The sequence below is a fragment of the Schistocerca nitens genome, chromosome 3 (assembly GCF_023898315.1).
Source record: "Schistocerca nitens isolate TAMUIC-IGC-003100 chromosome 3, iqSchNite1.1, whole genome shotgun sequence".
In the NCBI taxonomy this organism is placed as follows: Eukaryota; Metazoa; Arthropoda; class Insecta; order Orthoptera; family Acrididae; genus Schistocerca; species Schistocerca nitens.
In genome coordinates this window covers 420,148,681-420,165,163 of record NC_064616.1, presented here as the reverse complement: position 1 = coordinate 420,165,163, position 16,483 = coordinate 420,148,681, and the positions used below count along the sequence as shown (strand labels likewise).

Here is a 16,483-nt window from a genome sequence, read left to right as displayed (position 1 = left end):
TGTTGAAATAGCTCGCCAATATTTTATAAATTTTAGACGTCATTTACTTATTTTAAAGTTTATTTGTGTTAATATTGTGCCGTAAAAGTAACTTATTAGTGGATTTTCATTAATCTCAGTCTTTCTTCCTGTGTTATTGACTCGAGTGGTCTATTATTTGTGAGTGTGCTTTCGTCGTTCGTCTAAGCCTTGCACCTCAGTAGTGTGTTTACATTTTACGGCATGCACTGCAGCTGTAGCGGTTATAAGCTAAGTACTGACAAACTTATTTGTGCTCTGTAATACAGTTATTAAATTTAATAGATTTCAGCGGTGTTGCGTGCCGTTTGTGGCGAAATAATGACTTAATAAACTTTTGTAATCGTTCACTCGCTGTGTTTTTTAGAGTTTTCAGTGTGTTGAAGTCGTTTAGTAAATTTCGTGCTTTAGTTTTCAACTGACGTTTATTATTCTTCCTAGTGAAATATTTCAGTAAAATTTTCATTCAGTGTTTTAACTTCACTTAGTGTTACAGTGGTCATTTTAACTTTTTGGTTTTAGCTAATAATTTTGTGAAGTTTTGCTGGTATTGGTATTGGCTGTGTCGTAGTAGTATTAATACAAGTAGCTGCTTTCTTAGTAGGCAGAGAATTTTGAGACCATTATTGTTAGTTCTTAAATAGTTCTACTGGTGTAACTGAACCTTGGTAACGTAGACGTATAGTTTTTTTTATCAGTAACTGTAAAATTTTACCATGAGTGAAAAGTGTGGGCTTTGTTGTAGGTTTGTGAGTAGTGGATTACAGTGTTACAGTGTGGGATTTGTTCAAAGTATTTTCATTGGGGGGGGGGGGAGATGCAGTGGGGAAGCCAGTGGTCATTTTAGGGAGATCCTCTCCTGGGAATGTAGAATCTGTAGTAGAAACAAGTTAATAGAGGAGCAGGAGCGTAAGATCTGTGCCCTTCAGGTGCAGTTACAATGTGCAAAGGAGGAACTAGATAGGTTGAGGAGGGTGAAGGGTGGTGGGGAATGGAAACTGGCAGTTGGCAAGAAGGTAGCTAGGAAGAGGAGGTATTAAGACAGTTTTACTTTTCATACATGCAATAGATACGACCAACTGTCAGAGTTGAGTGAAGAGGAGCCTCGTGTAGCTGTAGATGTAGGGAACTTACAGCAGTGCTCAGCTATTAGGTGGCCTAGGTTAGTTGCAAAGTCTAGCAGAAAGAAGGTTCTGCTGCTAGGTAGTTGACGCAGTAGAGGTGTGGGCCAGCAGTTGCAGGAAGTGTTGAGGAGTGAGTACCAGGTCAGCAGCATTTATGAAGCCTAGTGCAGGGTTGGCTCAGGTGACTGAAAGCATAGGGGAGTTATGTAAGAATTTTACGAAGGAGGATCAGGTAGTGATAGTGGGTGGAGCAGGGAACAGTCTTGATAGGGACAGGGAATATGGTGACTTGGTTAAGATAGCTACTCAAACTGGTGGCACTAATGTGCATTTCGTGCAACTGTTTCAGCATCATGATTGGCCTCACCTTAATGCGGTTGTTAGGGTCGTTAATGTGGGGATGAGGAGGGCACTGATGGTGGAGGGCATGGATCACATCTCAGTGGTGCCAGTTGGGTCTATCGGTAGATGTGGTTTCACTAGGCATGGCCTGCACCTCAATAGGTATGAGAAGGGGAGGCTGGCTAAGTTTATAGGTGACAGTGTAGTGGGTGGTGGTGGTAGTGGTGTCACTCATTGAAAAATTCCTGTAGTAGTTGGTGTTAGAGCTGCACCTTTTTTTAGATTGAAGTCAGCTGATAGTTATACCTGCTTGAAGGAAGTCCCTCTAACTGAGGGCTCACCTTCAGAGGATGTGATGTTTCCAAGTAGAGAAGGAATTACCATATTTCATCAAAATATAAGAGGTATTAGAGATAAAGTTAGTGAACTGCTAATATATGTTAACTCTGAAATTATTGGTATATCAGAGCAACACTTAAATGATTTGATAATTCAGAGGCTTCCTTTACCAGGCTACAGATTAGCTGGCTGTTTCTCAAGGAGTTCCATGCGGGGTGGGGGAGTGGCTCTGTACGTAAAAAACAGTATTTCATTTGAGTCCATAGATGTATCACGACACTGCACTGAGCAGATATTTGAAAGTTGTGCAGCATTAGTTGAATTTAGTGAAACTAAACTTCTAATTGTTGTTGTTTATAGGCCCCCTAACTCCAACTTCAGAGCATTTTTGCTTAAGCTAGAGAGGGTTCTTGATTCACTTTGTAGGAAGTACCAGAAAGTAGTTATATGTGGTGACTTCACTATTAATTTTGTATATGATTGTGCAAGAAAAAATATGTTGGTAGATCTCCCAAATTCATATGATCTGGTGCAAACTGTGTTTTTTCCAACTAGGGTGCAGGGCAACAGTAGCACAGTCATAGACAATATTTTTATTCATTCTTCATTACTAGATGGGCATTATGTTAGTAAAAGGGTGAATGGTCTTTCAGAACATGATGCACAAATTTTAACACTAAAAGGTTTTTGTACTCAAAGCAATGTCATATTTAATTACGAACTATGTAGGAAAGTTAATCCAACAGCAATAGAGAGTTTTTTAAAACTTGTCAAGGAACAAGAGTGGCAAGATGTTTATAGTGCCGATAATATAGATGATAAATACAATGCGTTCCATAACACATTTCTCATGCTCTTTGAGAGTTGCTTTCCATTAGAACATTCTAAACAGGGTACTAGCGGTAATGGACAGCCCGGTGGGCTGACTAGTGGGATAAGGATATCATGTAGAACAAAGTGGGAATTGTATCAAAATGTTAGAAGTAGTCACAATCAAGTTACAGTAGCCCATTACAAACAGTATTGTAAGGTGCTTAAAAATGTTATTAGCAAGGCAAAGAGTATGTGGTATGCAAATACAATAGCTAATTCACAGGATAAAATTAAAGCCATATGGTCAGTTGTGAAGGAAGTGTCTGGTCAGCAGCATAAGGTCGATGATATAAAGTAGTTCGCAGTAATAATATTTCTGTTACTGATAAATCAGATATATGTACAGTATTTAACAATCATTTTCTGAGCATTGCTGGTGAATTAAATAAAAATTTAGTTTCTACAGGAAATCATATAAATTTCTTAGCAAATATCTTTCTGAGATTGATGTCTGAAATACTCCTCTGTGATACAGACAAGAGGGAGATTGAGTCAATAATTAAATCACTGGAGACTGAAGACTCTCATGGTTATGATGGAGTGTCTAGCAGAATATTAAAGTACTGTGCTGCACATGTTAGCCCTGTATTTAGCCATATTTTTAATTTTTCCTTTAGGAATGGTCAGTAGTAAAGCCACTTTATAAAAAGGGAGAAAGGGATAATGTAGATAATTTTAGACCTATTTCTATGCCATCAGTGTTTGCAAAAGTTATCAAAAAGGCTGTGTATGTAAGGTTAATTGATCATTTTATATTGCACGATTTGCTATCAAATGTACAGTTCGGCTTTAGAAGTCGTTTAACAACTCAAAATGCTATATTCTCTTTTCTCTGTGAGGTACTGGATGGGCTAAACAAAAATTTTTGAACGCTTGGTTTATTTTTTGATTTAACTAGGGCATTTTATTGTGTTGATCTCACAATATTGCTCCAGAAGTTGGACCATTACGGAATAAGGGGAGTAGCTCACAATTGGTTCACCTCTTACTTTAGCAACAGACAGCAAAAGGTCATTATTCACAATGTTGATCATGGCTGTGATGTGGGATCTGAGTGGGGTACTGTCGAGTGGAGGGTACCCCAGGGATCAGTATTGGGGCCACTCCTGTTCCTTATTTATATAAATGATATGCCCTCTATTATGGGTAACTCTAAAATATTTCTGTTTGCTGATGACACTAGCTTGGTAGTAAAGGATGTTGTGTGCAAAATCGACTTGGTTTCAAATAGTGCAGTACATGACCTCAGTTCATGGCTTGTAGAAAATAAACTAACGTTAAATCACAGTAAGACTCAGTTTTTACAGTTTCTAACATACAATTCAACAAAACCTGACATTTTAATCTCACAGAATGGGCATATGATTAGTGAAACTGAACAGTTCAAATTTCTAGGTGTTCAGATAGCTAGTAAGCTGTCGTGGAAAACCTACGTTCAGGATCTTGTTCAAAGACTTAATACTGCCATTTTTACCATTCGAACGGTATCAAAAGTGAGTGATACTTCGACAAGTAAATTAGTCTACTTTGCTTATTTTCATTCACTTATGTCATATGGTATTATGTTTTGGGGTAACTCTTCCCATTTTAGAAGGATATTTTTGGCTCAGAAACGGGCGGTTCGGGCAATAAGTGGTGTGAGTTCACGAATCTCTTTGTCGACCTCTGTTCACGAGTCTGGGTATTTTGACATTGGCCTCTCAATATGTATATTTCTTATTGTCATTTCTTGTTACCAATATTAGTTTATTCCCAAGAATAAGCAGCTTTCACTCGGTTAATACTCGGCAGAAATCAAACCTCCATTTGGATCGGACTTCCTTAACTCTTGTGCAAAAAGTTGTGCTGTATACTGCTGCATCCATTTTCAATAAGCTGTCACCCGAATTCAAAACTCTTAGCAGTAATCCACGCGCTTTCAAATCGAAACTGAAGAGTTTCCTCATGGGTCCCTCCTCCTATTCTGTCAAGGAGTTCCTTGAAAAATTAAGCTGATTCTTCTTGTATTGCTGATAGTGTTTACTTAAACTCATGGACAGACTTTTTTCAGGTTCATGAACATTTATTTTTATGTGTTATTACTTTTATGTTGTAAGTTCATGTACTGACACGTTCCATGGCCTTGGAGATTTGCTCCTCAATTTGGTCCTACAGAACTTGACGAGTAAATAAAAAATAAAAAAAAATAATGCAACCTTGTAAAATGCCAATTGTGCTTGCAATTTCTCTCTGAGTGATACGATGATTATTTTGAATCAGTCTGTCAACATTTTGCCTGTGAAACTCTGTGATTGCTGTCACAGGACATCCAACTCTTTGTCTGTCACACAGGTCGGATGTTCCTGCCTCACCATCTTTAAATTTACTCCCCCACTGACACACAGTACTCACATCAGCACAATCACCATAAACTGCTTTCATTCCCTGATGAATCTCCTTTGTGGTGACACTTTCTGCTGTCAAGAATTCATTGAGTGAACGATGCTTAAATAGCATTGACCGACCATCTGCCCAGGGTTCCCTACTTTACACTGTAACAACACAACTGTTCAATGCTAAGGCTTCCCACGTACTGGAGCTGTAGTGAAGAGGCTATGGAACAGGCCAGTATGTGCTGCATACCAATGCTGCCAACTGTTGAAGAGTTACGAAGGTGGAGGCATTACTTTTCAGTCAACCCTCGTAACTGCCTATGTTGCAAACTGAAACAGAAGCCTCTCTTTTGTCATTACTGAAACTGATTGTTGATTCTTTCATATTGCACAATATATTCACTGGCATGTTGCTCTCCAAGAAATAGTGGGTTTGGGTTTGTGGGCACCATTAATCCAAAGATGGATGTCACAGGTTGCTGTGTATAGGCTGTGTATTGGCTCCCCAGTAGTTTTGGGATTGGAATTGCTTGGTTAGCAACAACATTCTTTATTCAGTAAGATGCTTATAGAGGGTCGATGGTGACTGATTGGTGCACAAAGGCCCAGGCAGCAGCTGTTACCTTAGCATAGTATTTAGTGGAATGCTTGGCCATGGCTGGATGAGGATCTATCATCTCTTACTGCATCTATCTGCTTCTGTAAGTCCATGTTAACTGCTTACATTTGTGCCATCTACTCCAACAAACCCAGAACTGCCTTTGTAGTCATTACCCATATTGTCCTTGTTTGCTCACTGTAAAGTATATGTATACGCAGTAAGAGAAAAGTAGGAAAAGTGCCACAGGATAGGTCTTAATACTAATACCGCCATCACACACTACTAAAACTACTCCTAGTTCTTATGCCAGAGTGCTACCCATGCATGTTCCTTACATTCTTTTGCATAATTCCCTGGCCTACTACAAGTGAAATAGGTTAACGTTTGAGACTGAGCACCTGGAGCATTATGCCCCAACAAATTACACTGCCCATACCTAACTGGGTGCAAACCACTAGCAGTTTCTCTAGTGTTCCCCCTAAAGTCACTCAGATTGCAAACTGAATCTACTTTCACTAGCTGCACTTCAGCCAACCCTCCAATCCAGAGGGTTAATCATTGTTAAGACAATAGCACGAAAAAAAAAAAAAATTACATTCCTACTCACAATGTTAAGATGAAGACTCTGAATGCTGTCCCACATCATTGCTCATTGTCATTGGCTTTCTCTTGACACCGAGTGTAAGGAGTGTGTGGGGTGCAGACACCATTAATGCCAAAATGGTCATTTCAGGATGGTGCATGCCGATAATGGTTTGCAATTACCAGCTCCCCAGTGGCTGTGGAATCAGAAAAGCTCAATTATTAATAACATTCTTTATTCAGCAATACATTTGTACAGAGAGTGATGGTGACGATTTGGTGGCCTCTAGGCAGCAGCAGCTACCTAAGCGCAGCGTACAGTGGACTGCATGACTGTGGTAGCCTAAGGACTCTGGCCAGGAGAGCTACCTCAATGAAGTGGCAGCAACTGGTGACCTTGCAGATGTGAGACTGACATCAGTATTGGGTTTGCAGTGTGCAGTTGTGCTAGCCAGCTGGTTGCTTTGATGGTTGGGCAGGTGTTTGGCTTGCTGGCACTTGGGCATCAAACCCATGACCTGTTGGAGATGCCCAGTGACTAGACAAAGAAGGTGGTCCCCTCCTGGTGGCACTGGCTTGAGCCCCAGAATCATTATGTCTAACAGTGGCCCATAGACCAGCAGATAGCAGGTAACGCAGCGAGGCATAGATTAAGCCAATTGGCCCACATGGGAGTGACAGCTGGTGTGGAGTACATCGAAGACAAGATACTGTTAGGGTCTGTACTTCTGTTAATCGTATTGGCTCGTGATATGAATAAATTCGCGACTTGAATTGATCTTTGCCATTAGTGTGAGCACAATATTAAATGTGATGTGGTCTTGGCCAGTGTGTTCAGTAATATATTTTAAAGTAAAATTTATGATTTTTTTTTGAATCATAAACTCTTCAGTTTCCTCTAAAAAGATATGTCCCTCAATAAATGTAAATTAACAAACATCTCTCTGCATTTATTTTCACTATCCAATATTTCATCGGCACCATTTGTATGTATCTTGATGTAATTGTCTATATTTTTACTGCCATAAGATTACGTGAATGCAACAGTGTGTTGAAAATGAATCTGTTGCTCAGTAGCAAAGTGTGAGTTACTTGCTTTTGATAGCGTAATCTTGAACTAGTCTGGGGCTGCATATGTAACCCTCATTTTATGGCCAACAAACTTTCATTGAACACAAAATTAGCATTATGTTACAAGAGATTACATTACTCATTAGTCCACAAAACCAGACAATAATAGTTCATGACTGAAATTAATATAAGTCTAAGCATGATTGCTTTATTGTGCATGTGTATTGCAGTTATAATATTGACCCCATTTCCAAGTAAATCCTATGCTAGTGGGAACCACATACTCACAAAATAAGAACTCTCTACAGAAATGTTACAGCTGCTCATGGAGTACATATAATAGGTACATCACTCTAACCACTCAGTAATCAGAAAGCACAGCAATCACTATCCAAACGCAAGTCCAGTTAACAGTTTACTTTATAGAAGTGGAGTTGGAGTTTAATAGTAGAAGTTAGTGAAGGAAAAACAGAGTAAAGTAGCTACTGGGTGGCCTTATGTTGGTCCCCTATAGATTTTCATATGACTGGCCTGTGATATTAGTGCCACCTCGGCCAGTGGCAACCTAATCGGACATGGTCAGTGTTTCTCATGTCGACACATCTTTATGATTCTTCTGCATGTCTGGGGGAGTTAACTAAAACCGCAGCATGACACTTTCTTTTATTGGCAAGCAAACTACAGTAATGACACTTCTTTTAAAATTGATAATCTTATGGTGATGTAGAGCTTGTAACAAGTCACCCCCCTCACCCCCTATTTTTATTTTGAAAGTGTAGTTGACAGTCTTGCAGTGACACCCTATATGTAACTATAGATGTTCATACTGTAGTTCATTTATATCAATACTTTTTGTATTTGTAAATTGTAAATTTACAATAATGACAACATGAAACATACTTGTGTAGCTGAAATAGATTTAATACCAGAGATTAGTGTCATGACAACACACTAATTACCCTTGTCATGAATGCTGTAACATAGGCTGAACATTTTCCTGCCAAATTATTTAATGTAAAATTACCTAAGAACAAACTATAGCATCTTCTGCTCTAAAACTTCTCTGATGTGATTGCAATTAAAAGTGCCCTTAACTTGTAAAAGTTCAGACTGTGTATCATATCCAGTGGTGTGCATCATCATTTCACTTAGCATTTGCTCTCTGCTGATATCACTGATGGAATTACTGAACTAATACTTTTATGAACACAAATTTTGCCACACTTAATGACAGTAAATAGAGATCTCATGGCCACTGCAGACTGAGGTGTTGTGGTTTCTGGACATTGTAAAGCTAAATAATAGTACGAATTAAAAGCAGAAATCCTATGCAGATCAAACCATTCACACAGAAAGGGCTTCACCTGTTGCATTTCTCCAGCATCAAATCAAAAATGCCGTAGGAGCTGTATGTTCAGCTGCAGCCGTGCTATCTAGATAAGTCGTATCACAACAGGGTAATATTGTATGGCATGGCATGGCATTAATTTTATAGCTTCATAAGACACTCTCATCCTCTGGTTTCACACCACTATTGTAGCAGCATGAGCTGTGCGATAAGAAATACCCCTGTATTAAAAGAAATCAATTATCCAGAAATTTTTCATTGTACCCTATTTGAACTTTCTCACATGCTGACATTATTCCTCTCAGTGGCGAGAGTCATATTGTACGTTACTTTCAAATAACCATATTACTTGTCAAAACAATAAATATTGATCTTGGTGGAACAGTGATCAACATAGAGTGGTGCTGGGATGTTGTGTGCAACACCTGCATTCAATCTTAATTTTTAGGCACTCCAGTTTACACTTTCAACTTGTTGTAATAATCAGTCATCATTATTTTCTGATACTTTACAAAATGCTTACATTTATACATTAAAAGTTTAAAGATTTTACTGTAATTCAAAATGTGACAATTACTAGCGCCACTGACCTTTCAAGGAGTGTTCATTGTGCTATTGTAAACAGAAGTTAGTATTTTCTTGAAAATAATGAAATTAAGACTGCAATATTTTTACACATTGAAGATGTTATTTCTCACATTGTGTTGCTCACATCTAACTAATGCAAGATCTTATCTTTCATGCAGATCAAACAGGTGAACCAGCAGAGGGTAGTATGGATACCGCAACAGGACAAGGAGGTGAGGACTGAATAGATTTGTTACCCTAGCAATTTATAAACTTGTATTTAATGAAAAATAATAAATTTAAAACTGCACTATTTTTATATATTGATAGTGTTATTTATCACACTGTGTTGCTCACATTCAACTAATGGAAGCTCATATCTTTCTTGCTGAACATATTGAAGAATCTGCAGTGGCTGGTGTGGATGCAGTAGCAGTACAACGTGAGGGCTGGATAGTTTTTTGTTACTTCACTATATTAGTGCTTTAGAAACTTGTATTTTGTGAAAAATAATGAATTTAAAACTACAGTATTTTTATACATTGATAGATGTTATTTCTCACGATGTGTTGCTTACATGCAGTTAATGGATGCTGTTATCTTTCTTGTAGAACATCGTCAAGAAACAGCAGTGGCCAGTGCGGATGCACCAACATTACAAGGTGAGAGATAGATAGATTTGTGTCACTGAACTAGCTTAGGAACCTAGAAATTTGTATTTTGTAGAGTATAATGAATTTAAGACTGCAGTACTTTTACATAGTGATAGATATTATTTCGTATGCTCTACAGCACACATGCAACTAATGGAAGCCCATATCTCTCTTATAAAACAGAGTAAAAACCTCCTAAGGCTTTCTTCAAGATGTTGTAATGATCATGCATTACTATTGTTTGATACTCTGCAAAATGCCTATATTTACACATTATAAGTTTAAAGATTTCACTGTAATTCAAAATGTGACAATTACTAGTCCTACTGACCTTTCAAGTTTGTTCAGTCTGCTATTGTAAACAAAAGTTAGTATTTTTTCGAATATAATGAATTTAAGACTGCAGTATTTTCATGCATTGATAGATGTCATTTCTCACACTGTGTAAGTCACATTCAACTAATGGATGCTCTAATCTTTCTTGTAGAACAACATCAGAAAACAGCAGTGTCTAGTGTGAGTGCGCCCACAGTACTAGGAGAGGGCTGGATAGATTTTGTTACTTAACTATATCAGCAATTTTAGAAACTTGTATTTTGTGAAAGGCAATGAATTAAAAAGTGCAACTTTTTTACTCATTGATAGATGTTATTTCTCACACTGATTTGCTCACATTCAACTAATGGAAGCTGTGATCTTTCTTGCAGAACAAAGTGAAGGACGTGCAGAAGGCAGTGCGGATGCCCCAACTGGACAAGGTGAGGGCTGGGGAGATTTGTGTTTCTTAAGTGTCTTACTTATATGTAAACTTGTATTTTGTGAAAAAGAATGAATTTAAAAATACAATATTTTTAAACTTTGATAGACGTTATTTCTCACCCAGTGTTGCTTACATTTAGCTAATGGATGCTCTTGTCTTTCTTGTAGAACATCAACATAGTCGTCTGTCATTTGCTTATTTCTTTCAAATAGTCTTTGTACGTTACTGACAGTACAGTCAGCCTTCTGCCGTCGAGCATTGTGTCAGCAGTGCGCAAGTAGCAGCATTACTGCATTTACTAGGCAGTCTTGTATTTTAATAACCATTTAAATTTTGTGTCAAATTGTTTGTGCTCTCTGTAGATTAGTTCAGACGTTCTTTGCACAACACTATTTGGCATGGATAGGGACTGCGACTGCTGTGTTCGGATGCGGGCTGAGTTGGCATCCCTTCGCTCCCAGCTTCAGGCAGTGTTGGCTTCGGTCACACAGCCTGAGGCTGTTGCCAATGGGCATCACTGTGGGGGTCCAGACGGGGCTTTGTTGGGGATGGCCAGCTCGTCCCACACATTCCCCGATCAGACTACGGCTGTGGCTGCCCGGGCTACTGTCCACATTGAGGCTGACCCCTCACCCCTGGTAGAGTGGGAGTTCGTCTCGAGGTGTGGCTGGGGGCGAAAGACATTCTGGAGGGCTGAACAGAAGGCCTCTCCAGTTTGTCTGACGAACCGGTTTCAGGCTGTGTCTCCGGCTTATACTGATCTTCGGCCAGACATGGCTGCTTGTCCTGTTCCAGAGGTTGCCCCCAGTCTGCAAGATCCAGGAGGTCGCAAAGGGTGGGTTTACTGGTAGTTGGGAGCTCCAATGTCAGGCACATAATGGGGCCCCTTAGGGATATGGCTGCAAGGGAGGGGAAGAAAACCAATGTGCACTCTGTGTGCATACCGTGGGGAGTCATTCCAGATGTGGAAAGGGTCTTTCCGGATGCCATGAAGGGTACAGGGCGCATCCATCTGCAGGTGGTCACTCATGTCGGCACCAATGATGTGTGTCACTATGGAGCGGAGGAAATCCTCTCTGGCTTCCGGCGGCTACCTGATTTGGTGAAGACTGCCAGTCTCGCTAGCGGGATGAAAGCAGAGCTCACCATCTGCAGCATCATTGACAGGACTGACTGCGGACCTTTGGTACAGAGCCGAGTGGAGGGTCCGAATCAGAGGCTGAGACGGTTCTGCGACCATGTGGGCTGTAGATTCCTCGACTTGTACCTTAGGGTGGTGGGGTTACGGGTTCCACTGGATAAGTCAGGAGTCCACTACACGCAGCAGGCGGCTCCACGGTTAGCAGGGGTCGTGTGGTGTGGACTGGGCGGTTTTTTAGGTTAGATGGCCTCGTGCAAGTACAGAAAGGGCAACAGCCTCAAAGGGTGTGGGGCAAAGTCAGGACATGCGGAGACCAAGCAGCAATTGGCATTGTAATTGTAAACTGTCGAAGCTGCGTTGGTAAAGTACCGGAACTTCAAGCACTGATAGAAAGCACCGAAGCTGAAATCATTATAGGTACGGAAAGCTGGCTGGAGCCAGAGATAAATTCTGCCGAAATTTTTACAAAGGCACAGACGGTGTTTAGAAAGGATAGATTGCATGCAACCGGTGGAGGCGTGTTTGTCACTGTTAGTAGTAGTTTATCCTGTAGTGAAATAGAAGTGGATAGTTATTGTGAAGTATTATGGGTGGAGGTTATACTCAACAACTGAGCTAGGTTAATAATTGGCTCCTTTTACCGACCTCCCGACTCAGCAGCATTAGTGGCAGAACAACTGAGAGAAAATCTGGAATACATTTCACATAAATTTCCTCAGCATGTTATAGTCTTAGGTGGAGATTTCAATTTACCAGATATAGACTCGGACACTCAGATGTTTAGGATGGGTGGTAGGGACAGAGCATTGAGTGACATTATACTGAGTGCACTATCTGAAAATTACCTCGAGCAATTAAACAGAGAACTGACGCATGGAGATAACATCTTGGACCTACTGATAACAAACAGACCCGAACTTTTCGACTCTGTAAGTGCAGAACAGGGAATCAGTGATCATAAGGCCATTGCAGCATCCCTGAAGATGGAAGTAAATAGGAATATAAAAAAGAGAGGAAGGTTTATCTGTTTAGCAAGAGTAATAGGAGGCAGGTTTCTGACTACCTAACAGATCAAAACGAAAATTTCTGTTCCGACACTGACAATGTTGAGTGTTTATGGAAAAAGTTCAAGGCAATCGTAAAATGCATTTTAGACAGGTACGTGCCGAGAAAACTGTGAGGGACGGGAAAAACCGACCCTGGTTCAACAACAAAGTTAGGAAACTACTGCGAAAGCAAAGAGAACTTCACCGCAAATTTAAACACAGCCAAAACCTCTCAGAGAAACAGAAGCTAAACAATGTCAAAGTTAGCATAAGGAGGGCCACGCATGAAGCATTCAGTGAATTCGAAAGTAAAATTCTATGTACCAACTTGACAGAAAGTCCTAGGAAGTTCTCGTCTTACGTTAAATCAGTAAGTGGCTCGAAACAGCATATCCAGACACTCCGGGATGATGATGGCATTGAAACAGAGAATGAGACGTGTAAAACTGAAATACTAAACACCTTTTTCCAAAACTGTTTCACAGAGGAAGACCACACTGCAGTTCCTTCTCTAAATCCTCGTGTGAACGAAAAAATGGGTGACATCGAAATAAGTGTCCAAGGGATAGAAAAGCAACTGAAATCACTCAATAGAGGAAAGTCCCCTGGACCTGATGGGATACCAATTCGATTCTACACAGAGTACGCGAAAGAACTTGCCCCCCTTCTAACAGCCATGTACCGCAAGTCTCTAGAGGAATGGAAGGTTCCAAATGATTGGAAAGGAGCACAGGTAGTTCCAGTTTTCAAGAAGGGTCGTTGAGTAGATGCGCAAAACTATAGGCCTATATCTCTAATATTGATCTGTTGTAGAATTTTAAAACATGTTTTTTGCTCGTGTATCCTGTTATTTCTGGAAACCCAGAATCTACTCTGTGTGAATCAACATGGATTCTGGAAACAGCGATCATGTGAGACCCAACTTGCTTTTTTTGTTCATGAGACCCAGAAAATATTAGATACAGGCTCCCATGTAGATGCCATTTTCCTTGACTTCCGGAAGGCGTTCGATACAGTTCCGCACTGTCGCCTGATAAACAAAGTAAGAGCCTACGGAATATCAGACCAGCTGTGTGGCTGGATTGAAGAGTTTTTAGCAAACAGAACACAACATGTTGTTCTCAATGGAGAGACATCTACAGACGTTAAAGTAACCTCTGGCATGCCACAGAGGAGTGTTAAGGGACCATTGCTTTTCACAATATATATAAATGACCTGGTAGATAGTGTCGGAAGTTCCATGTGGATTTTCATGGATGATGCTGTAGTATAAAGAGAAGTTGCAGCTTTAGAAAATTGTAGCGAAATGCAGGAAGATCTGCAGCAGATAGGCACTTGGTGCAGGGGGTGGCAACTGACCCTTAACATAGACAAATGTAATGACATAGAAAGAAGGATCCTTTATTGTATGATTATATGATAGCAGAACAAACACTGGTAGCAGTTACTTCTGTAAAATATCTGGTAGTATATATACGGAACGATTTCAAGTGGAATGATTATATAAAATTAATTGTTGGTAAGGCGGGTGCCAAGTTGAGATTCATTGGGAGAGTCCTCAGAAAATTTAGTCCATCAACAAAGGAGGTGGCTTACAAAACACTCGTTCGACCTATACTTGAGTATTGCTCATCAGTGTGGGATCCGTACCAGGTCGGGTTGACAGAGGAGATAGAGAAGATCCAAAGAAGAGCGGTGCGTTTCGTCACAGGGTTATTTGGTAAGTGTGATAGCGTTACAGAGATGTTTAGCAAACTCAAGTGGCAGACTCTGCAAGAGAGGTGCTCTGTGTCGCAGTGTAGCTTGCTGTCCAGGTTTCGAGAGGGTGCGTTTCTGGATGAGGTATTGAATATATTGCTTCCCCCTACTTATACCTCCCCAGGAGGTCACGAATGTAAAATTAGAGAGATTCGAGCACGCATGGAGGCTTTCCAGCAGTCGTTCTTCCCACGAACCATATGCGACTGGAACAGGAAAGGGAGGTAACGACAGTGGCATGTAAAGTGCCCTCTGCCACACACCGTTGGGTGGCTTGCGGAGTATAAATGTAGATGTAGATGTAGATCAAGAAACAGCAGTGGCCAGTGTGAATGCACCAACTGTACAAGGTGAGGACTGGATAGATTTGTGTTACTAAACTATATTAGCAAGGTAGAAACTTGTATTTTGCAAAATGTAATGAATTATAAATTACACTACTGGATTATTCTAAGTGATGGACCCATTTTTGTATTTATTCAAGTACAATCCAAAATAACAAGCTTTGTACTAATGAAAAGAAGTAGTTTCAAAGTTTTTTTCGTAATGTTTGACATCAATTTAATAATTTGTAATTAATTAGTTTGTAATAATTATTTAATAATTAGAAATGTGGTAAATATTATACATGTTCAATGTGGCCACCATTGGCTTCATGCCAAACATTGACATTGTATCCAAATTCGTCCCACACCCAGAAATTGTATCTACTGTTACTTAGTGCATGGTTTCATAGATACGGTTCTGCACAACATTCAGAGTGGTTGGTAGAGGCAGAATGTAGACAGCTTCCTTCACACAACCCCATAAGAAACAGTTCCAGGGTGTGAGATCAGGAGAGCTCGGTGGCCAGAAGTGCAGAGCCAGGTCCTCAAGTCCCCTGCGACCGATCCAACACTGAGGAAGGAAGTCATTCAAAAAGCCTCATACATCATGGTGCCAATGGGATGGAGCTCCATCCTGTTGGAAAATGAAGTCCTGGGAAACTTCCATAACTTGAGGGAACAGCGATTGTTCCAACATGTCCAGGTATGTGACTCCCGTTACAGTTCTTCCTGCAAAGAAAAATGGTTCATAAACCTTTGTACGGGATATGGCACAGAACACGTTGATTTTCTATGAGTCTCTTTTGTGTTGCAATGGTGAATGTAGATTTTCCAAACCCCATATGTGAACATTGTGTCTGTTGACTTTTCCACTAAGTTGGAACGTTGCTTCATCTCTAAAAATTACATGCTGTAGAAATGCGTCATCCTCCATCTTTCCTAGCATGTAACCACAAAATGCGAGACACTTCCCTTTGTCATTCGGGTTGAGAGCCTGCAAAAGTTGTAATAGGTATGGCTTGTACAGTAAACACCATCTCAGAACTTTTCATACAGTTGGTTGGGGTATTCCAAGTTCTTGATTGGCTCTATTGGTAGACTTATTGGGACTGCACACTAAATCACACTGAATCAGTTGGCCATCATGTTCTGTCACATGTAGTTGGCCTGTGCCTTTTCACTTGCACACAGTCCCAGTCTGTTTAAATTGCTTAAACCAAATGCTAACACTTTTGCGAGTTGGTGACTGAATACCAAATTTGGTACGAAATGCCTGCTGCACTGCAGTTTGCGACTCATTTCTTGCAAAAACCTTGTGCTCCACAGTCACCATCTCACTCACAACTGACAGTGAAACGGAATGACGGCCCAATTGCCAAGCGAACGCTATTCACCATTTCTGAAACCATCATAGTCCCCCCCCCCCCCCCCCCCTGCCCCCCACCTGCTGCCGCCCATCAGAAACTTTGAAACTTCCTCTTTTCATACGAATTTTTGAAAATGGGTCCATCATTTAGAATAACCCTGTATTTTTACTTAATGATCGATGTTATTTCTCACAA

The 16,483-nt window shown here is 40.3% G+C and overlaps 1 protein-coding gene across 1 annotated transcript in view; it reads left to right on the top strand.

The window, feature by feature from the left end:
- The window catches only part of LOC126249619 (uncharacterized), an 84,960-nt gene that overhangs the window by 12,633 nt on the left and 55,844 nt on the right, over positions 1–16,483 (top strand). Inside the window, exons 2-5 of the mRNA XM_049951288.1 lie at positions 9,417–9,470; positions 9,629–9,679; positions 9,849–9,899; positions 10,598–10,648. Of these exons, the coding sequence (XP_049807245.1) occupies positions 9,446–9,470; positions 9,629–9,679; positions 9,849–9,899; positions 10,598–10,648 (178 nt within the window). The 5' untranslated portion in view covers positions 9,417–9,445. The remainder of the gene's footprint in view (positions 1–9,416; positions 9,471–9,628; positions 9,680–9,848; positions 9,900–10,597; positions 10,649–16,483) is intronic.